The 23,341-nt window shown below is 39.7% G+C and overlaps 1 protein-coding gene across 4 annotated transcripts in view; it reads left to right on the top strand.

The window, feature by feature from the left end:
* Nucleotides 1-23,341, top strand: part of LOC134617042 (dipeptidyl aminopeptidase-like protein 6) — a 96,400-nt gene that overhangs the window by 62,792 nt on the left and 10,267 nt on the right. For all 4 annotated transcript variants that reach the window (XM_063462200.1, XM_063462198.1, XM_063462197.1 and 1 more), the window contains 7 exons: nt 1,733-1,831; nt 9,533-9,627; nt 9,737-9,811; nt 9,888-9,940; nt 10,344-10,425; nt 16,730-16,850; nt 22,832-22,986. In XM_063462200.1, coding sequence (XP_063318270.1) covers nt 1,733-1,831; nt 9,533-9,627; nt 9,737-9,811; nt 9,888-9,940; nt 10,344-10,425; nt 16,730-16,850; nt 22,832-22,986 — 680 coding nt within the window. The remainder of the gene's footprint in view (nt 1-1,732; nt 1,832-9,532; nt 9,628-9,736; nt 9,812-9,887; nt 9,941-10,343; nt 10,426-16,729; nt 16,851-22,831; nt 22,987-23,341) is intronic.

The raw sequence follows: 23,341 nt of genomic DNA, 5'->3' as shown, positions 1-23,341 counted from the left end.
GTGCTTAGTACTGAGGCACTGCACACATGACGCGAGCTTGAGAAATGTCTGACGGTCCCTTAATGCGTTCATTATACTATGGGAGCAAAATATATATCTCTATATATAATTTATGGCAATACACAACTAATGAACACTGGTGTGATCACAGAACTAACAGGACAACAGCTAAATACTAAAATTTTAATGGATGTACGCAAGTGATAAAGTCCAGAAAGACAAAAAGTCCAAACGGTAACTTAGTATTCCTGAACTGCGGACAGTTCTCTGAAACAGTTTGGGCTAAAACGCTTTCTGCTTTGGTGAATTAAAAGATGAGTCGAGTCTCCTGATTGGTCCAGAGTCCGGACGCATCTTCATGATTGTTAAGCGTAATTCTTTGTTTTCAACTACAGACTTTCTTATGGATGTGGACCTGTAATGAAACTACTGACGTGTGGATGATCTTTTGAACAAAAGTGATGGATCCTCTGATGCATCATTAGGACTAAAAGACAGGAAACATGAGAAGCCTGGGGTCCAGCTGAATCTTCTGGCTTAATCAAAACATTCATATGATTCACAACATTTTTTATGGCTGTTATAAACAGAAGCTTTGCAGAAAGAACTAAAATCAAGTCCATTTTGCAGTTTGTGAACCACAAGCCAAGTGCTGCCTACTTTAATTAGTATAGCCAATATCTCTAAAACAATCTACATGAACAGGTAGCACTGAAAGAGGCGTTTGCTGAATTTCCCCGTTGCAGAAACGCCTCACATGAAATTGCAGTTGTCTTGATTTGACAACCTTTTTTCCACGGGGAAAGGTTTTACAGAGGACATTGTTTCTCTGCTTGTGATTTTACACCAGTTCTACCAGTCATCTTCTCACTAGGTAATGGCCCTTTTAATGTGCAATTCCATTCAGGCCTGTTTAATGGAGATCATTATGCTGTAAGAACTCCAGCCATTTGTCAGATTGGCAAAGCATCAGAACACTGTTTGCCTCGTGCCGGAAATTAGCTTTCTCCCCTCACTCTGCAGATTCTTACCAGGCAGGAGAGTTTCTATGACGTTTCAAGTCAGTAAACACTCGACAGCACTCAATGTGGTATTTACACGCGCACATCTCGCCGCTCAGTCACAACGCGAAGAGTGCCGAAGAATCTGTCAACTTCCCGTTTTGTACAGTAAGACCGGGCTGTCAGCCGTCGTGACAACTCCTGTCTTAACGGTGCTTTTCTAAGTAAAGGTGTTCTATAAGATGCCAAAAGGGTTCAAATGTTCACCATTTTTCCTTCCTCACATCCAGACTCACTCGCTTGTTGCTCCCCTGTTGTCTGCTCCACCTGCAGTTCAGCTGTCGGCTTCAGATCTCATTTTGGGTTTTGAGTCGCCAGGCAGCTGCTGAAAAACTCAGCAGGAAGATGGGAACCGATGCTCTTAGACCAACAGAGCAATACCAGGGGCCTCTTTCTTGTTTGTTCTTTGTGCTAAATTGACCCACCTATAGCAGGGGAATAGTTGCTGGATTCCACCACCTTCAGAGACAGAAGAGGAATGTACAGTAAAGCAAACATGTTGATCAAAAAGTCAAAATATTTCCTTCAGTGTTTGATATAAAATAAAATAAAAATCTGGCAAGACTGAAAGACAGCTATACCGCAAAATAATTTATGACCGTAAATATGTGGGCTTCTGTGTGTCATGTTCAATTTATGCATGTTTATCCTTTTGTGAAATGCTCTGACAGGTGAAGATGACAGCCTGGCCCTTAAGAAGAAAGTAACCGTAGAAGATATTTTTGGTGCAGACCTTCACATCCATGACCCGGACGCTAAATGGCTGAGCGGTGAGTGAGCGAACGTGTGTTTGACATTTAAAATCCATCTCTCGTGTCAAAAGACAGAACACATCCAGACGCTTTATGACAGCCGTGACACAGAACATAACATCGGCATCAAACTCAGGCGTACATGTACATGCAGCAGCCCGGTTTTTCCACCATTCAAGTTCAGGCAGTTCAACTCCATTCGATAACTGTAAACTGTTCAAGGTTTAAAAAATAAATAAAAAAAGAAAAATGTAGGTATCATCGTATAAATTCTAAAAGAAATCCGGCCTTCTTCCAGCGATTAACAAATTGGATAACTGACATATTTCCTGCAGCATTGGATTTAGAGGAAGCCTTGAAAAGTTGTTGCAAAAGTGTCCAAACTTTTTGTTGAATACTTACAAAACACTCTGTCGGTACAAAGAAAGTGTTGGAACACCCTGTGTTACTAAACCCGCTGATACATCATTAGGACTACAGTGGTGCAGAAGGAAGAAGTTTATATCGGCATTGAAATTATGGGGAAAAGCTGAGTAACGCAGGAAGCCCGAGGGTTCATCCTGCAGCAAAACACCTTCATTACATGGAAAGTCCAGCTCAAGCTGGTTTGGGATGAAATTAATGGAGGAGTGAAAGAAAAAAAAGCCTGCAAATGATACACCACATTTTTGTGCTGACCTTTTCAAAACCACTGATTTATTTTCATTGCAGAAAGAATTCAAATCATGAAATCAGTTTGGCTGCTGGATGAGAAGAAAAACTGTTTTCATTTAGGATTAGAAGATTTCTAGAGAGAAAATAAAACTCTATTTGTTCAGATGTTGTTAAAACTTTGATTGGTAACATATTTTCTTGGTTTGTCCATACAGTATAGTACAATAGAGTGATTATATTTTCTGATAAAAAAAAAAAAACATTGATAGTCAAGTCACACACAGCCAACGTGCTAGAGCAAGCCCAAAGCCAGACACCCAGCAATAAAGGGAGGCATAGAAATGATTCATAAAGAACAAAGAAAAGCAAAATGAAGAAAAAAGAAAGAAAAGGTGCAAAATATCTGACGCTAACGAGTGCAGTGTTTCTATATCTAAAGTTTTGCATTTATTGAACTGTCCTGTCCTTATAAGATACAAATGAGGGATTGGTTTTGAGTAAGTTGCTGGGCAAATAAAATATGAAATATTTTTAAACCTGCTTGTTTCTAAAGCTAATGGAGTTCCACACTACCTCAAATAAACATTACAATTAGTTTAACAAACAATAACTCTGATTATTCACCTTTAACACACGTTACATCCTTGGAGTCGGCCTTTAAGCCATGTAATACAAACTGAGCATGCTGTGTGCCAGTCAAAGTGAAAAGATGCACATTTAATCAGCGTCCCTGTGTCCTCTTTCACCTTAATAAGGTAGAGAATAGGAAGCTGCCACCTGAGCTCATAAAAGCTGGATCAGCTAAGTCTGTGCCCCCTGGTGTTCAGCAGGAGAAGTGCTTTATGTTGTTGAATCAGCACTACTTTGTTCCTGTGGTGGTAACTTTATAATAACATTGCATCATGATAGCTAGATAGCTAGATAGATAGATAGATAGATAGATAGATAGATAGATAGATAGATAGATAGATAGATAGATAGAATCTTCTGCCTCCATCTCTTCTATCCCTACCATCCTCTGTCACACCCACACCAACCCTCTGCATGTCCTCCTTCACCACATCCATGACTCTTTGAGGTTTTCCTCTTTTCCTCCTGCCTGGCAGCTCCATATTCATCATACTGTGTCTAATATATCCACCATCCCTCCTCTGCACATGTCCAAACCATCTCAGCCTTGCCTCTCTAACTTTGTCTCCAAACTGCACGACCTGAGTTGTCCCTCTGATGTACTCATTTCTAATCTCGTCCCCCTTCAACTATGCCACCTGCAGTTCTGCCTCCTGTAATAAATAACACGAACAGTATAAATATAAGAAACAGCAGCAAGAAGGTTTGATACAGAGATGTCTTTATGTCCTGACAGGCGTGTTCACCTGTCACAAATAAAAGAGAGCTGTTGTACTTTTTTTTTTACAGAGGAATGATTTTTCCTGAAGCGTTCTTCATGTCAGCCCTGCTGCCTCTGTAGTGTGCAATGGAGTGGGTGCGGTGGGTTGTCCATGTTCAGTGACCCCCTGTCTCTCACTGACTCAGTGCCTCCAGTGATGGCAATGATGATTCCAGTCTTGTTGATCCTGCTGGCATGTGTGGCACTGATGATGCCCTCCCAGCAAACAACAGCAAAACAAATGGCAAGCGTTGCCACAGACCACAGAAGTTACCAGTAGTTTCTTCTTTTTAAGAATTATATCATACAGAGAGAATAGTATAAGACGTTTTTAAAAGCACAACAAAGTTAAACATTAAAGCGGTGTTTTCTACCCTTTTGGCTTCTGGCTTCAGCTTACCCAGTACAAATGTCTCTGATTTTAATAGCTCATCCAAATCGTTTTTCGCTCTGAACTTCATTCTCAGTTTCATTCAGCAGGGTGTTAAATATTTAAAGCGCTACATTATGACACTGAGTGGATACTTGGGTAGGGCAGGGGTGTCAAACATAAGGCCCGGGGGCAAGAAACAACCCGGCAATCACTACAATCTGGTCCACTGGACATTTGGAAAATGTTGAGTGTTTTCCATTCATATTAAACCAAACCTATTAAGTGATAGATGCACAATTAAATGACAGAAAAGTTCCTGGTTTTTTTTTTTGTTTTTTTGTTGTTGTTTTTTTAGAAATTTCTATTAAAAAAAAAAAACACCCCAGATTTTTCTGTGAATTAACAAAAACTATATTTTATAATTACAGGATAGTCTGGGCAATGAACTGCTAGAATGGTTTCTGTAATTTTACACATTTATCATGTAGCCTCGCTGATCCAACCCAATTAAAATAAAAGTGGGATGATGTAAAATTAGTTTGACGTTCCTGCTGTAGGGGCTACAATGGTTGTAGTGTACATTAAATATGAATAACTTTACATAACGGCATATTACGTCACACTTGTTTTTGTTGCTCAACAAACTTATGTAAAGTAAAAATGAATAAAGTAAATAAAGCAAAATGAATGTTGATGCAATACTGTTCGCATAAAAGTAAATACTGCGCAGAGAAGGCGCTGCCTTGGTGGAGGTTTGGGCTCTTATATGTTCAAAATAAAGTTCTGATTCAGATTTCAGTAAATTTTTAACAAGTATCTCAATGAAAAACACACACAGAGTCTAAAACAAAAGAAATAATTTGCTTGTAGTTTGTTTTTGTGCTCCCCTCTCTGTATCCACTACTTTTTAAATTTCTGTTTGCCGAGACATGAGAAGAAGGCGATTGGTTAGGGGGGAGAAAAAGCATATTTGGTCAGACATAAAATCAAATCTAGAAGATGAGTCATAAAACATTTATATTTTCTGAAATTTTTGCAAATCTGAGTTCTGCTTTATGGTTCTTACAGTCATACAGAAAGGCTGCCTTAGTTAGTAAACAATGTTCAGATCTTTGAGAAGTGAAAGTGCTGCGTTCAACCTCTTTGTAAAAGTCGTACTGCGGTTATTAGCTTGACACACACTGCGTGAAAACACCTGAAGACTCGCATGTGTACTTTTAAATGCAGCTGTTACTTTTCATGTAGCGCACAAGCACAAAACGACCTTACATCTGTCCTTTTGTTCCACTGTGCAGATTGTTCGACTGATTACTTACATTACAGGCTTATTAACATATAATTAGTTAAGTTTGCGTGTTTCTGTGCCCTTCGCTCACAGCCCTGATGAAAACGTCCTCGGCACCTGACAAAACTCCAGGAATCAATTATGTGACATTGCATCTTGTCAGCTACATTAATGCAATCAACCCTCATTTGGCGCTAATGACCTTCTGATAAGAAACCCGATGGGACAAGCTCACACTTGAGCAGTCCTCATCAATATTTTGTGGGCTTCATTCACAGCGGTGCGTAATTGATCCCCACTGCTCTTTGATCACCGCTCGCATCGGTAGTCTTTGGACTCACCTATGAGTTTCTCACAGACTCCGATTCAAAGGCAAAGTATTCGACCTTCGGATTGATCTCTAAAACAAAGAGCTCCCACTGTCTGTCTGAAGCGCTCGTATTTTTGAAATACACACAGAGAAAGGGGGTATGGTATATAACAAAACTCACTCCATCTTCATTAAATTCAGTCCATTTAATCCAGTTTTACCCTAGAAAGCCCTAGAAGAGTGAAGGCAACTTTAAACAGAGCCCTTTCGCAACCAACAGCAACAACAGCAAAAAATTAGTACATCCTTCCTCAGCGGACTCCCGTCCTTTTATATTTTGCATGCCCATCTTTATATTTGATGATGGACTCAATCTTCTTGGGCAAAGATGATGCCAGACGGTGGAGAAATGTTCTCCTCTTTCTTGCAGATGTTTTTCTTTTATCTGCTCTTTGCTGCAGGGGTTTTGTTGCTCTACCTTCCACTTTTTAAATAATCCAAAGATTTTCCAGTGGTTTTCATTCAGCGAACATCCCTGCCCATGTTTTCAGTTCTCGTCTTCTTTAAAAACTTTGTGTTTGTTGGAGTGTCTTAGGTATCATGTTTTCATGTTTGAAAATACCTCCTTCATCAGTGTTTTGTGATCGGTAACACAGGTCACTGGTCTTTGCCGTGCCATCAGCAGACACGTTAGATCCACTAATAATGTTTTTCTTTTTTTTTTCATGTTGTGTGACAAACATGAAAAACACTTCTCTTGACGAGACGACAGCTTCACGCGATGTCCTTCTTGTCTTTGTTGTCACAGAAACTTGTCTCAATGTAAACTCGCATAAACTGCAAAATTATGCGTTTTGCCCAAATCCTTTTGGCAATCTGGCTCCTCCCATACCTCAGCAGAAACAAGGGAGCGCAAAAATGACCACAAAGGTTGATATAACACACTGCAACACAGTTTGAAGGTCACTTCCCAACAGGGTGCATTCATTCTACACTCCTACAATTTGTCCACATCTACTCAATCATCCGGAAAAGGCTAACAGAACTCCTTCACCTTTAGTCTAGAAGGAGTGGAAATGTTATTTAGGCAAGATCGCTGTCTGAGTTTCTAATATTAGATAGGAGAGAGCATCTTAGGCACAGATTTTGAGAGACTCTTGTTAGAGACTGCTGGGTCATCGTGACCTCTAAGTCCTTACAAAATGGAGGGGCCTGCTCTGAAAAGAAAAACCTTTCACAGTCCCTCCTAACCACTGCTACAGCAATGTTTCAGCTTAAGGTCAGTCCTCTAGTTTGCTCTGCTTTGTTCAGGTGAGTCCTTACCAGGTGGAGTGAGAAACCAGTGGTTTTCTCAGGCTTCCATAAATATGTCCATGCAGTTAGCTTTAATTGGAACTGTATAATTACTTTTGTTGCAGTAGTCACAGATGAACTGACTTTTATTGCACTGAGGTTGTATTTTGAGGTCTGTCTTTGCAACATAGTCTATTCAATTCAATTCAATTTTATTTATACAGCACCAAATCGCAACAACAGTCGCCTTAAGGCGCTTTATATTGCAAGGCAGACCCTACAATAATACGTACAGAGAAAAACCCAACAATCATATGACCCCCTATGAGCAAGCACTTTGGCGACAGTGGGAAGGAAAAACTCCCTTTTAACAGGAAGAAACCTCCAGCAGAATCAGGCTCAGGGAGGGGCGGGCATCTGCTGCGACCGGTTGGGGTGAGAGAAGGAAGACAGGATAAAAGACAGCTTTGTGTTGTTGTTTTTTTAGTAATGAATAAAATCAAATACTTTACATGAACCTTTTAAAATATAACTTTTCAATTAATTAAAATTCATATCACAGGTCATACATTTGAGAGAAGTACACAAAGCAATGACGGCTGTGCCTGATGTACCAGATAACTGAAACAGTGGCGCCTTGATGGGCTGCAATTAGTCGTTAATATTTCAAATTAAGTTTTTGTAAATCAGGGTTTTATCATGGTAAAAAAAAATGCTAGCAGTACAAATTTGAATAATTAAGAATCACTGAAGCATATATGTGATACTGTGTGGGGGGATCAGTAGTTATATATTATTAATATTATTTATGATAATTTAAAAAGCCTCTGAAACTACAGGAAAAAAGCATCGACTGAATGGCCCAAAAAAACTTTATGACTTCCAGCTGAAATGTTTCTCATAAAATTAATTAATTCAATTTGGCTGAAAATGACACATTTTATATGCATCTGTAGTTCCTGAAAATTGTCAATGATGGGATGCGAGACAAGTGCTTTTGAGTGACACAAACAGATGGTAGCAAAATGTATTTTGCTTACCTGTTTGAGCTGAGACGCTTTCATTGTAACAATTTTTTTATTATTCTTAGATCTTTATAATCAGATATTATCAGCTTTAGGATATTGATATGCAAGTCTGTGAATTGTAACATTCAGGCTGATGAAGAAAATACAGTTAGTACAGCAGACACTTCCCTTTAGAGGAAAGAAAACATGAATCTCTCTCTTAGTGCTAAGCTAAGGTTGCTGGCACATTGAATACTCAGAGCCTTTCTAACACTGACCAGCGGGAGATACGTGATTCATTACTGTTAGATCATAAGATAAACCCTGTAGTTTTCATATAAAACAGATGAAAGGCCTGTTTGGCAGCTTACTGCTGCTTTAAATTACAACTGGCTTCATTAAAAACACTTAGCCATACATAACCTGCCCGGAACCGTAATTTATACAAACAACTAGCTGGTGAACTTGGTTGAGCCTTTGATGGCTAAAAAGAGATATTCCCATGAACCCCAAGTTATTTATATTGCTCTGCAACTCTTGGATGCATAAATAAATGATGAGTAATGTTGTCATATCAACTTAAACAGTAATGATGTTGAGTTTCAGTCTTTGCGCTTCACTATGTTCTATGTTCCCAAAGCTCTCAAAAAATCATCCAAGAAAAATTTTAAAACTTTTGGCAAATTGTAGGTTAAACTGGATACTAAAGTGGAGTGGTGTAATAAGGTGGTCATTACTACATTATTTCTAATTAGTAGTCATACTAAACCCTTCAAATTGTGCTTTTATTTAAACTGTTATTGTGTTGACAACTTCTGTCTACTGTACTACCAGGCTACCTAAATATTACACCTACTGGAGCAGCTTAACCATGGAAACCAATGACATGAAACTCCCAGCATGCAGTTTTTGTGCTGATGTTAATGCCGCTTTGCAATAATACCAATTACAGCTGATTGTGAAGTCTCTATGATGGAAGAAATTTCACAAACGGTGGCCCTTCTATTACAGTACGACACTTGAATTCAGAAAGAGCCATTCTTTCACAGATGTTTGTAAAGGCAGGGTTTCATGGCTAGATATTTGATCGTATACACCTGTGGCAAGAGGCCTGAAAACACCGGAATACAAAGATTGAGATGATGTGGACCCTCCACAACAGTCCCAGTTTCCCAGTTTTTCCCAAGGGAGCTAGCCCTTAGGAAAATTAACACTGGATTAAAGGTGTGGATTTATACTTTTGTCCCTGTAGTGTATATACTGAGAACTGCCCTTGTGGTGGGACCTGTCGCAGTAATTATTACGCAACAGGAAAACCATACTTGCTGCACTTTCGTTGTCTGTATCTGGGAACAGGAACTGTATGAAATATCATCTCACCCTCTGGTGTTTGTTTTTCATTCAAAGACAATGAGCTGCTGTATCGTACAGCGGAAGGGGATGTTGTCCAGCTTAACATTGACACCTTGGAGCAAAGGGTTGTCGTTCCAAACCAGCTGTTTGTGAGTACATTCTCTCCAAGAACAGTAACTTTACTATCTGCTGCTGCTGTACTGAGTGTGTTCCTAATGTGAGTGTGTCTGTGTGTGTTTTTGTCTGTATCCAATCCAGGATAGATCCAGAGCTGCCAAGTACCAAGTGTCTCCAGACATGCAACATGTGCTGTTTGCCTTTGAAGTAAAACCGGTGCGAAATCTAGCTGGAATATTTTGTTTTCTCAGACTTTGTCCTTTCCTGACCGCAACTTTGTTCTCTTCCACAGAAATACCAACACTCCTATGAGGCGAAGTACATCATTTACAGTCTCGTGACACAGTAAGTACAAACTTTCTGTCCTCTTCCTCAACACGTCTTTACTCTGACCATATGTAGCCTGGCACTGACATCAGTGCCATTTACCTGCGTGCTCTAGAATCTTATGGGAATGCTTTTTAATTCACTTTAGTTTGGTGTGAAGCTTTTTGGCCTGTTTTTTAGCCTTTCATCCATCTATGTCTGCTTAGTTCCCTACTGTTCTGTATTTGTAGTGAGCCAAGCAAAGTCAGCTTGTGCTAAAAAAAGGGCATGGTTGATTGATGAAGCCTACAGTGAGGGAACAAGGCTGAAAAGCACACGACTTCTTTGTCTGACTGTGCATTTATATTGGCATATAACACGTGTGATGTGCATGCAGTATACAAACCGGCAAGTGTGTTTTCATGATGTGTTGTCTTCACAGGGAAACGTGGCCTTTAAATCCCCCTGAGGTGCATGAAGCTTTCCTGCAGTTTGCCGGATGGGGGCCCCAAGGCCAGCAGCTGGTAAGAAGCCTGTACCCTTGAGATTACACTCCCTGAGTTCTAGCTCGCAGGTGGAGATCTGTCAGCATCAGTCTGCCCTCGCAGAGGAGGCACAGCAGTGGCTTGTCACAGTGGCACAGACAAACCTTGTGGTAATAAGAGGTTTATACACTCTGTAATGATCACATTTAGACCTCTTAGGTGAACGTCCTTTGCTTTGACCTCCATCAATGTCAGCCAAGAAGATTTTTGCTTTGTGACAGCTCGCGAGCCGGTGAGAGACACAGTGGCAGATGGCGTCTTGGTGGCACAACCCTTGGCTTGGGCAGTATGAGGTTGCTGGGAGAGGAGCAGTAGACACACAGCAATGATGTGTGTGCATGTGCCTGTTTTCATTTTAGACCACAGCACGGTGAGGATATGTTGGCTTTCTGACACATCTTCAAATGTTTGAGGGTGTAAGACTGGAGATAAGCCTCAAGGTTACGGCAATGAGCAAAGGGTTGCATTGCGCCAGTGTCGTCACAAAGGTCAGCAGGCACGTGTGCCCACGCGTGTTGGTCTGTGATGTCAGCCACGTTTGGGGACAGCTCATGTACAAGGATCCCGTTGCTTGGAGACAGTCTGTATGATTATGGAAACAAATTCTGATTCTTCAATTTAGTTTCACCATTTGGAATTTCCATTCAGTTTACTGACAGAAAATTGCTTCTTTTTTTTCTTTTTCTTTTTTTTTTGTATAAAAGAAAAACATGTTTTGCTGCTTTTACCTTTTAAAACATGAAGAGTACAGAAATAGTTCCATGAAGATGTTCAAACAGAAGTCCTTGGATTCAGCATAGTTAAAAGATGTGTCTCTCCATACAGAAAGGGATTTAAAATGAGCTCTACTGAGAGAGAAAAAAGTATCTGGAGTAGTTCCAGCTATTGTGAATCACTAAAACTATTTGGTGATGTCAGTGAAACACTCAAAGATTAAAATAGTTGTCTGGTTTTTAATGGAATTCAGTAGAGGTCAAATACTGTTGGTCAATCTGTAACTTTTTTTATAATGAAAACTCTGAGCTGTGACTCAGATCTTAGAAGCAAGAGATTTGTGTAGCTGTTCTATAATTTTTTATGGAAAATCAGCTATTTTAGGAAACCATATCTAACATACACCATACTGCCAAAAGTCTAGCTGCACACTCACATGAATTTGAGTGTCGTTCCATTCTTAATCCGTAGGGTTTAATATGATGTCGGTCCACCCTTTGCAGCTATAACAGCTTCACCTCTTCTGGGAAAGCTTTCCACAAGGTTTAGAGGTGTTTATGGGAATTTTTGACCATTCTTCCAGAAACACAGCTATGAAGTAAGACGCTGATGTTGGACAAGAAGGCCTGACTTGCAGTCTCTGCTCTAATTCATCTCAAAGATGTTCTGTCGGGTTGAGGTCAGGACTCTGTGCAGGCCAGTCAAGTTCTTCTACATCCATGTCTTTAATGACCTTGCATTGCACACTGGTGTGCAGCCATGTTGGAACAGGAAGGGGCCATCCCCAAACTGTTCCCACAAAACTGGGAGCATACAATTGTTCAAAATGTCTTGGTATACTGAAGCATTAGTTCCTGTCACTGGGACTCATAGAGCTCCATAGCTTCATAAATGCTTGTAGAAGCAGTCTGCCTGCTTAAGGTGCTTGATTTTAGTTGGACAACAAGCCCTGGCTTGCAGTCTCAGTTCTAATTCATTCCATCCAATTGACCATGGAAGTGTTTGGAACATCTGGTTTCAAAGATTTCAATGGGTGCGTGAATACATTTGGCAATATAATGTACATTTACAGTCCTCTAATTCCCCAAAAGGCTTTTACATATATATCTATATGTGTATGTATGTATGTAAATATATTTGATTTGATCTCGTGACCAGTGTTGGGCAAGTTACTTTGAAAAAGTAATTCAATTATAGTTACTAGTTACTTCTTCAAAAAAGTAACTGAGTTAGTAACTGAGTTACAATATTCTAAAAGTAATTAATTACTTGAAAAGTAACTATTGCATTACTTAAAAAAAAAACACGTTTAACCCTCTGGGGTCCAGGGTATAATTGGCCATTTTTTACTACTTTTGATTTTCCCTCCACATTTTACCTTTAAAAACTATTTACTTTGCCTTGTTTGGTATCATCCTTTTCAGCACAACCTCACGTGTCTGAATTTACAGTTATGTTTTCATGTTGACTATTAACACAGTTGATCTAAAATCAGACAAAAACCATAAAATCAGAGTACAAAAAGTTATATTTTTACTGTAACAACCACAAACATCTTTAATGAATCATATTTCATAACTTTAATTGCAAATATAAATTGTCAATTTTAAAATCCTATGCACAAGTTTTGCAAACAACAAAGTTATTTGCATCCATTTACCTTTTACCTTGATTTTTTAAATAACCATTTCAAACTATTTACAGAACAGTCAGCTGTTCTTCAATAAGATGCCACACAAATTATTTGTGCCACTCCAAAAACATAATGTCTGTCCACTATAAAGGAGAACATCACAGCCTGATACCTGCAGGTCTGACAGCAGCAGTTGTATCACTCCTTATTCTACCTGGAGACAGCAGTCGCCTCATTGTTCTGACACACAACACAAAACTATCCACAACACTACACACTAACTACACAAGACAACATATTAACTACACACTCCAAACACGCTAAACGTCACAAATCTTTCACGTCTCAAAACTCGCGCTCTCTCTTTTTCTGCTCTCTCTCTCTCTCTCTCACCGTCACTCCTAAAACTTCCGCTGTTTTTTTTTTTTTTGTTTTGCTCAATAGCAGAGAGTGCTTGCTAGCGCTAACGTGGTGAAACTATTGAGGTAAAAACGCCGCGTATATATTGTTTATCTGGTTTTACGTGGCCCATCAACACAATTTAAAACTGGTATATATCACCTTGTTGCTTTGTCTTGAAGTGGTCGTGTGATTGGCTTACCACGACTACTTTATTCTTCCTCAGTCAAACAGCAGCACTCATGCGATTGTTTTTCCCCCTTAGCTCCAGGTGTTGTGCAGTGATCGTGATTGCCCTCCATGGGAGCGCGCGCAGCTGCTTAAAGCTGTAGCGTCCAGATTACTTACATAGTCAGCTACTTCCGTGCAACTGATATAAGATGCGGTAAGCTGAACACAGCTTCAACCGTCTGTTTGTTGAAAAATAGTAACGGACCACGTTTCCTTGTTAGTAACTGTAACGCCGTTGTAACGATAGGAATAGTAATTAGTTAGATTACTCGTTACTGAAAAAAGTAACGCCGTTAGTAATGCTGTTACTTGTAACGCCGTTATTCCCATCACTGCTCGTGACCATACAAAATGCACTGAACACACTGTCATATAAACTTGTTTACAACATGTAGAGTCTCCAAAAATAAAATCCATACTTTTGTGCATCATTTTTCTCCAGTGACTTTCTTGAAGCACTGCAGGAATAATGCACTTGACATGCCCAATTTTCTGTGACACGGCTACACTCTTCACTTGGAGTTTGTCTTCTTTCAGAAAGCCATCACTGAGGGGGGCGTGGTTATCCAGTTTCTATATGGTTGATGACTGTTGGTTATCATGTTTCAAGGATCCTAGTAGATTCTTAGTGATCTGCCATCCAGGAATGGCTGCAGTAAGCGACTATTTTACACATCCAAGTTTATAAAGCATCAAAAACTAAAAAAAATCTGGTTCTAGATTGTTAGTGGCACAGTTTCCTCATTAACTTGTGTATCTTTTTATTCTTGGTAATGATTATGCTTACCTGCAACTGCCTATTGTCATTATATATCCTGAAAGAAAAACATGGAACGTCGCTGAATCTGTCGTGCAATTTACCTGCGTAGGTGAAGCTCATTATGGCTTATTGCTTACTGAGCTCTTTTATTGTTTAAAAACTATTAAAAACAAGTTAGCAAGCAACAGTGCTGCGCTGGGCGACATGTTGTTTTGTCAATATAAACATGCGCGCTATTTCTAACTGACCTGCTCCTTCAAATCAAATTCCACCAGCTTGTTTGAGAGACTTCTAAAACAGCTCTGTGCTCTCACAGCTCTTCATTTAGCTTTTTATGTTATACAAAACTGTATATTTAGATTGTGTTTGTAAAGGATGAGTGCTGTGTTGACACAATATTGGTTTTGTTGTATGAAAAATGCTAGCCCGTCCTTTACTGAGCTTAAAAGTTTCATCGATCCAGCACCTGATGGTGTTTTGTTTCATTCTCTCACTTACTCCATTTTTCCCTTGTTGACTTTAAATTACTTTCTGTTTAGATTGTGTTCCTTAAACGAGTTACGGATCCGCATTTCATCGGCTTTTACTTCAAAGCTTTTCCTTTGTGCTGTAATTGCTCTTATCGTATCATTTGCTTAAATTACAGATACATGGCTGTGAGAAAATATTAACATTTCAAGTGTGTGATGAGAGTTTGCCTTTTGCCGAGGGAAGAAAGCAGGTGAATTTGCATATGGTAATAATGTACCTGATTGTTCCTCGTGCATAGCTGTTACTGTAGCTCTGCGTTTGATTTAACGAACCACCAAGGTTGTGCAGGAAAGGAAAAAAAAATGAGATGAGCTCTCGTCTTTTGTCTCTCTCTGACCCGGAGATGTGTTTTCTTTTTTTTCTTTTTTTTTCCCATAACAGTTTGTGAATATAATGATTTCCCATTAAGTTTATCAGAAGTGGAGCAATTTATCATCAAGTGTTTCATCAGCACAGAAAAATGTGCCGTGTGTGTTTGTGCCTGTGCCTGCGTGCAGCCAAGCATCAGATGTACAGTGAGAGGAGCCAGGAGATGAATTCTGCGACGCTCCCCTCATTAAACCACAAGCAATTACTCCACCCTGACAGTGCAATCAGTGAGGCTGGGTCAATGCGCGCGCACACACACACACACACACACACACACACACACACACACACACACACACACACACACACACACACACACACACACAGAGCGGGAAAAGAGATTGTATTGACACAAATAAGACGATGGATTTAAGGGAAAATGACCAGTGAAAGTTTTATTTGACAAAATTAGACGTCTCGCAACTTCTCGCTCACCAGCACACATCCCAGCATGCAACTGCAACAAGACAAATAAGCAACCATGCTGCTCGCCCTGCTCAGGTAGCTTTGATGTTGCTGCTTTCATCTCTGCCCTTTTGAAATGGCTATCTTTTGGCTTTTTGCACTTTCACTCTTTTCTCTCATCTAATTCCCTTGAACATTAAAAATCACCAAGCAAGTGAGCATGAATCCAGATACGGATGCCCTACAATTGTAGCTCTGAGAGTCCATTCAGTATTATTTATGACTGTATCAGTTTTGTTCTGAAAGTAAATCTCAACCCTGAAACTTAATGCATGTCTTTTAATCATTTGGTTGGTTTTTTTTTTTTTTTTATGTAACTCTTTGAAAGCTGTCCATCCTGTCCCACGGCTGCTTTGTAACACTCGCCAACTGCCAGCTTCCCTCCTTTTTACACTGCCCTGCATTGATCTGTTTTCCTCAGATGTTGATCCCACAATATAAAACTTTGATTTGCTCAATAGCATCCAAAGATCAGAGCTAAAAGGACTTCTGTCTTTCTGTTTTCCTCCATCTTACGAGTGATGTGAGGCTTAAATTTCACTGAAGTGGGTACAGCTGACAGGCTAGTCACACCATCACGGCCTGAACTACAGACATCAGACAGTCTTGCATTCATCTGCTTCATACTGGCACCTGTCGAAGCGGTGAAATCACTGGAGTGTATAGACAGAGGTTTTTAAGTGTCCCACGCTCATCTGACAGCGATGCGTCTAAATTCCTTCAGGCGATGCCTCTGTGGGTGCCAAAGGCTTAAATCAGCAGTATAACCAGCAATTTAGCTCAATCACGGCCGACCCCCTGCAGACAGCGCAGAGTTCTCAATGAGCAAGGCGGGGGGGAGGGGGGGAATCATAGGCTGGCATCTACATATGTTTTTAGCAATGTGTGTGTGCCTGCAGGGCCGAAGCCGATTCCGGCGCCTTGATTAGCAACAGAAATGGTTTCATGCCGAGCTGAAGAGGAACCCAGTGTGAACTATAATGAGGGAGATTTCTTTTAACACTCGTGCATTAAGCAGGTGTTGACTGAGAGTGTATCGGCTTGGATTAAGATAATGTTGTGTTGTTATTACAAAAAAAAAAACCTCTTACATTTTTGGCTTAAAGATCTCATTTTTTTAATGCAAAAGTACAAGAAATATTAATGATGATGGCTACTCTTTCACCTTTTTTTTTGTCCAGGTCTTCATATTCGAAAACAACATCTACTACAGAACAACTGTAGAGAGTCGAGCGATCCGCCTGGTGTCCACTGGCAAAGAAGGAGTTGTCTTCAATGGCCTCACTGACTGGCTGTATGAGGGTAAGATGACTTAAAAAAAAGTCGTACCAAAATACAACAACGCTTGAAATAATATTGAGTCCTTTATGTTGCAAATGCTGGAATTTTCTTCAGAGTTCAGATCAAAGACGGATTTCTTTCATCTTTAACGAGTGGTTGAAGTTGAACTCAATTATGGATTCTGAGAATGAATTGCAAGGGCTCAGTGCACATCTCATTTCGAAACCAGGCCAGCTAATATGTTATTATAAAGTCTCTGCTTTTCAGGAAGGTTTTCTACAACATTTCAGATGCTGGTTATGGGGATTTTGTCCCAGTGAGCCACAGGGGCTTTAGTGAGGTTGGACTGTGATGTTGACTGCATTTGAATTGATTTTAACAGCCCAGTGTTGTTGCATGGGGTTTAGGTGAGGAATCTGTAGAGGTCTGTCCAGCTTTTTCTCTTTCTCACATTGAGGATTTGTTGCGCCAAGAGCATAGACTGAATAGAAAAGATGGACATAGTCACTGTAATGTCGTCCCCTGATTTCTGGATTATTTTTAAAACGTCTGAGAAATTCTGTCTTCAGTGCGATTTGGATTTTTAAAAATCAGACATGGGCATATTCAGTTGATAGGGTAGCATGAGGACAGTTTTAACTAATGCAAGTGTTGCCCAGTTAGCTTGTTCAGCAAGGTCCATTAGTGATATAAAATGTGGTCACCCGCTAGCAAATAAGCCTAAAACAAAACCTACTTACTAGAAAAATCATCCAACTCTGTGTCTAAAAAGAGCCGAATGGTGAACAAAACAAAATACCACCTAGCTGTCACTCACAGTGGCCAAACATGTAATATTACACATGTTTAAGAAAATGAATCACCCTCTGTAAAATTGTCTTGAAACGTAAGCACAGCCCATGATTCAATAGCTTGAAGAAAGAGCTTTAGCCCCAATAAGTTGAATTAATTGTTTTCTGTGAATTTATCATTTTCTCGCAATGTTGTGCAATATTAGGTTGGTTCGCTGAGGTTTGCTGGTATTAGTTTATGCACAGCTCTCTTACAGCCCTGCCACAGCATTTCAATCAGGTTGAGGTCTTGACTTTGATTCGGCCATTGCAGCACCTTGGGGTTTTTTTCTTAATCAGCCCTTTTGTTGCAGATTTACTGCTCGTGCTTGTTGTGTTGCATGACCCAATTCTAGCCAAGCTTCAGCTGTTGGACAGATATCTTCAGATTTGACAACATTTTGCTATACAGAGAGGCTTGTGGTCAACTCAGTGACTGCAAGATACCATGTGGCTGCAGTTGACAGTTAGTATGAGGTGTTTGTGCTGATATGCTGTGTTTGGTTTTTGCAGTACACAGTGCTGTGCATTATGGCCAGACATCTGCACTTTGGTCTCATCTGTCAAAAGGACATTGTTCCAGAAATCTGGGGGTTTTGTTCAGATGCACTTTTGCAAACCTAAGCTGTGCTGCCATGTTCTTTTTAAAGAGAAGAGGCTTTGACCTTTCCGAAGATAACCATTCAATCTTTATCTATTTGTACTGTCAGAAACTTTAACTTTTAACATGCTAGCTGAGCTCCTTAGAATCTGAGATTTAGCTCTTGGTTTTTTTGCAGTTTCTCTGAGCTTGGTACAGCGTGACTTTGGGGTGAATTTGCTGAAAATTCCACGGCTGGGAAGATTGTGGCATTGTGTTGAGAGTTGCTGCTGATCATTTAATCAAGTTCATTTGATTAGCAGCATCTAGCTGCTACTTACCCTCATATTTCCCATTGAGGTAGTATGGATGTACTTAATTCAAGTAGCTATAGAGACCATTCAACAGCCTTTAAACATGTTCATTTTTGCTTTAAAGATTGTCATGTTAATAGTCTGCACCCTACTGTACTACTGTAGGGTATGCATGTCTACTACTGTACTAGTAGTACAGTAGTACTACTAGTACTTTCTTCCTGTTGGGAGTTTTTCTGTCACCACTGTCACCAAAGTACTTGCTCTAATCAATTGTATGATTGTCGGTGTTTCCTCCATTTCTTTGTATTATTGCAGGGTCTTTACTTTACAATATAAAGCACATTGAGGCAACTGTTGTTGTGATTTGGTGCTGTATAAATAAAATTGAAGTGAATTGAATTGTAGCATCTAGATTTCCTCTTAAATCTTCTTTAGTTGTTTTTTGGCCAGTTGGACACAGTAGAAATAAGCCATAAATACTTCCACCTCCAGTGTTAACACGTTGAAGTCATAATAACAACATGCGCATTTACTTCAGGTTGTGTTTCTATCCAGCCAGTGAAGGCAAGTTTATTATTCACTTGTTTTTTGGTTTTTTTTTCTTTACTCTAAATCTGAAATCCAAATATCTTTCTTTTTAGCATCTACATGCTCTGTTGGGTTCACCAGCTAATTCAGTTGCCAGCTGTGTCTTCTGTTTGGTGCTACAGGTAGTGTTGCCCACGGAAGATTTATAGAGCTTTTCTCACTCCCAACAGCTGCTTGCCGCATCTGGGTATGCACTCATTAAGTTCACCAGGTAGTCACTAACTTCATCTACCTGCTGTTTGGTGCTGGGTGTTAGTTTGTGAGGTTGTTTTGTGTATTTTCCCACTGAAAATAGCAGCCTGCCGCCTGAACAACACAAGAATGAAAGTAAACTTTAGGTCAGAGGCTTCAAGAAACTTTTTAATATGTACTGCATTTCGACGGCTACACTTGAAAACCATTTTAATCCAGTCTTTTGACACCTGCCTCTCCCTACGGCGTGTTGTGTATTTGTGTGCGTGATTCCATTTGAAAGCACGCAGCTGGCTACATCTCAGCGCCCCTCCTCCTTTAGTCTTCGCATAGCTTGCGTTTGCGTTCTGGCAATTTTAATTAATTCATGTCTGCAGCGCTGCAATCTCACTCAGCAGATGTTCAAAAGCCAACATACTTGCGATTTAATATGAGACATTTCCCGATTACAGCATATGTGGGACAGACATTGTAATTACATACCTCTTGATTACGGTTTTGTTTACAGATGCACTGTCATGTTTGAGAATAATCTTTTGAAGTTTTAAGGTAATTTTATTTAGACTTCTGCATTGTTATTTCTATTAATTGTGGATTTATTGCAGGGGAGGAGGGGCCGGGATAATAATGCAGGGCAAATATAATTGCAAAATGCCAATTATTACGAGAGAAATTCTGTTACAGTGCATGAACTGCTTCAGGGTCGGCTCTAATCGGTTTTTCATTAATGGGATTATTTCTTTGTTGGAGACACAGAACATGACATGAAAGAAGTAATCCATTACCAGTGCCAAAGCAAGATTTGCCTGCTGTGTTTTCCTGCTGTGTTGTAAGGATTTATCTGCGGATAACACACTGTCTCACAAAAACAGAGACGATGCAGCTTATGTATATTTCCCACGCATTTCTTGGAGTGTTCACAGTGCACACTGTGCTCTTCAGGTCAGAAGGATTTGGCAGAAGTTGTATGAATGTGGTTCAAGGTGAGGTTGCCTCATTTCTGGAAGGCTGTACATTCAACTTTAAAATGTTTTTGCTGTTTTTTCAGTGAATTTACTTAAAAGGGCTCAAGGAAATGCTACTCATTTTACACATCTATTAAGGTGTTTAACTGTATATACATTTTAAATCTTACAGTACTGTGCAAAAGTCTTGAGCCTTCCCTCATTTCTTTATATTTCACTTCCAAGGAGTCAGACTTTTTTGTCATATTTTTTAAATTGGTCTTGAGGGACAAATCTCCAGCCTTTCTGAAGGTTCTTCAAAGGTTTTCATTTTCAGTCCACTCCTTTTACCTTCCTGTTTTCAGATGAATATGTTTTTTGCTTGTTAAATCACTTAACACTGATCAATGAATTATTCAGTAATAAAAAAGCAGCTAACTCAAGGGATGAACCAGTGTTGTGTCTACACATACCGACAACATTTCTACAAACCAATTTTAAATGATATCCTTGTTACTAGCAGCCTGTTGCAAAACACATTTATTGTTTCCCATGTCTTTAGTTGCATCTATGAAAATGCCAAAGATAGCAGTTTGACAGCCATAAAGTAGTATTTTTTCCCACCAGCAAGGTGATTCCCAAAGAGCTGTTAGCTGGAAACTTGGGATATCTCAGCATGGTGTGCAACATGTCCTTAAAAAGTGCACGAACAAAGAAGGAGTATATAAAAAAAAAACCCTATAAAACAGATGATCAGTATAATCAGAAGCCTCATCGGGTCGGCTGTCACGAAGGGGGGATAACATGGAGAAAAGACTAAGGTATATCAAATCACACAAGAACTGGACAAAATCAATAGCAACAGGTCTTATGGAGCCATTCATGCAAATTTTACATTTTTAGTTCAAATCATGAGGAGAGATTCCCAACAGTTAGTGTCTACAGCCAGCAGACACTCACTACTGTGCATCTTGTCAAAACTGATTAAATGATGGACACAGAAAAGTGCCATCAAATTATAGATCCACCAACATAATCTGGGAGGCATGCAAATAGCAACAGCTTAATTTTCCAGCATGACAATGACCCTAAACACACAGCCAGAGCAGTAAAAATATTCCCAGTTCTTTGATTGCATTAAAAAAAAGCAAAAACAAACACATTTGAACACTATCAGTCATGGATTGGCCTCCTCATGGCCTGGATCTCAACATTATTGAAACAATGTTAATCCCAAAGGGGAATTGTATTGTCATAGCAGCGTACATACAGTAGACGACAAAGCAATCATATAAAATTAAGTGTAGAACGAGAGATATAAATGGACAAATATAGAGAGTTTAGGCTGTGCAAAAGAACAATGGTGATCACGCCAAAATGCAAAGAAATGAGGGGCTGTGCAAGCCTTCCACACAGCATCATGCTGACAAAAACATGCAATTTCTATGTATGAACTATCATATCAAGTGGAATATTTAATGATTCACATTTTTGCTAAAGCATCACAATTCTCTTTTGATTTTCAGACTTAGTGTTGTGGGCTTAAACAGTTCTCAGACAGGAATAATTATGTGCCAGCCTTTGATGCTGATCAATAGTGGTAGGAATAATTCCACACTTGTCATAAGAGAGCATCAACCAACACGAGCTCTACCTTTGATCAGGAGATTAAAGATAGTGAAGTCATGAGATGCTGGAAAGACTTTCACAATGAATTGTCGAGCTGCGGGTTTGGGGAGGTGGAATAGATGAGCTCTCGTATAAGTACAGCGCGTGGGTTTGTCTTTTCTCATGTCATTAACATCTGCAGATCTGTGGAATTTGGTTGGAAATGTGGCGTCTCTTTTGTGACGGGAGGGTTAGCCAGCCGCAACCAAAAGAGAGGGAAACATCAGCTGCACAGACAACCTCTCCACTGATTTCTCACAGAGAATATGTGAGAAATGGATAACTATCCCATCTTTATGTGGGAACAAACTATAGCATCTATGCAGAGCTTCATAACAGAGGTCTTTTTAGTGCTTTGGCCTTCATAAAACAATAGATTAATTGAATTGTGCTTTTTTAGAGTCTCTGCTGGTTTTATTCGGGCACTGACCTCGAAAAATCAAGCTGCACTGCAACAAATTACCCTCTGCCATAGAGTGAAAATTCAATCAAATTCTGTGTGAATGGCTTCCTTTGCCAGCTGTGACAGCAAAAAAACAAGATTGGCTAGTTGGAAAACAAAATCAAAATGTCCTCATCAAGGCTGGACTGATCAGTCTGTGTTGGAACATGCTTTTCACAGAGTTCTTCTGCCCCCTGCTGGGTTAAATGCCACCCACAGGTAAAAGGAAACTCTTGGACTGAAATACAAGCAGAGCGAGTATGGAGCCCTTTTCTAATAATCATGTTTTTCTTGTTAAGAAAAGATGTTCACCCCACTGCCCGGATAATTGGGCATATTAACCAGTTTCAAGGAGAATACGCCAGTAATAGACTGAACTACAGTATTTTGCCACATGTTTAGAAATGTATATTAATAATATATTGTTGATTTGTTTTACAGAGGAGATCCTGCAGACCCACATAGCTCACTGGTGGTCTCCAGATGGACTGCGTTTGGCCTACATGACCATCAATGACACGCTGGTGCCAAAAATGGAAGTGCCGTTTTTTACTGGAGCGCCATATCCCGCGAGTCTTGACTATCATTACCCAAAGGCAAGTCTCGACCAGCAAATCTTACAGCTTAACGAAATCATAGTTTTTACAATGAAAATGTAATGAGTGAGTAACGATAAAGCTCAGAGCCTGGTGTAAGTGGGCGAGGCATCTACAGTAGAACTAGCAGGTCTATTCAGACTCATTTCTCTCTGCTCATCAGTGATCTGTCCAAAAGATTAATAAACTATGTACAAAATATTTTGGTCCTTTGAGAAGGAGTCAATGGTTCAAGCCTGTGTCCATGACAGATTTAGAGGAAGAAGTTAATTACGATGCTTAATATGCAGTTCAGGGAGAACATTCATGTAATGTTTCATTTAAGCCCCGTTATCCAAAAAGAGCTTGTGATTAA

Source organism: Pelmatolapia mariae, linkage group LG18 (genome assembly GCF_036321145.2).
Source record: "Pelmatolapia mariae isolate MD_Pm_ZW linkage group LG18, Pm_UMD_F_2, whole genome shotgun sequence".
Lineage (NCBI taxonomy): Eukaryota > Metazoa > Chordata > Actinopteri > Cichliformes > Cichlidae > Pelmatolapia > Pelmatolapia mariae.
Note: the sequence above shows the minus strand (reverse complement) of the source record. Positions and strands in the feature narration are given on the sequence as shown.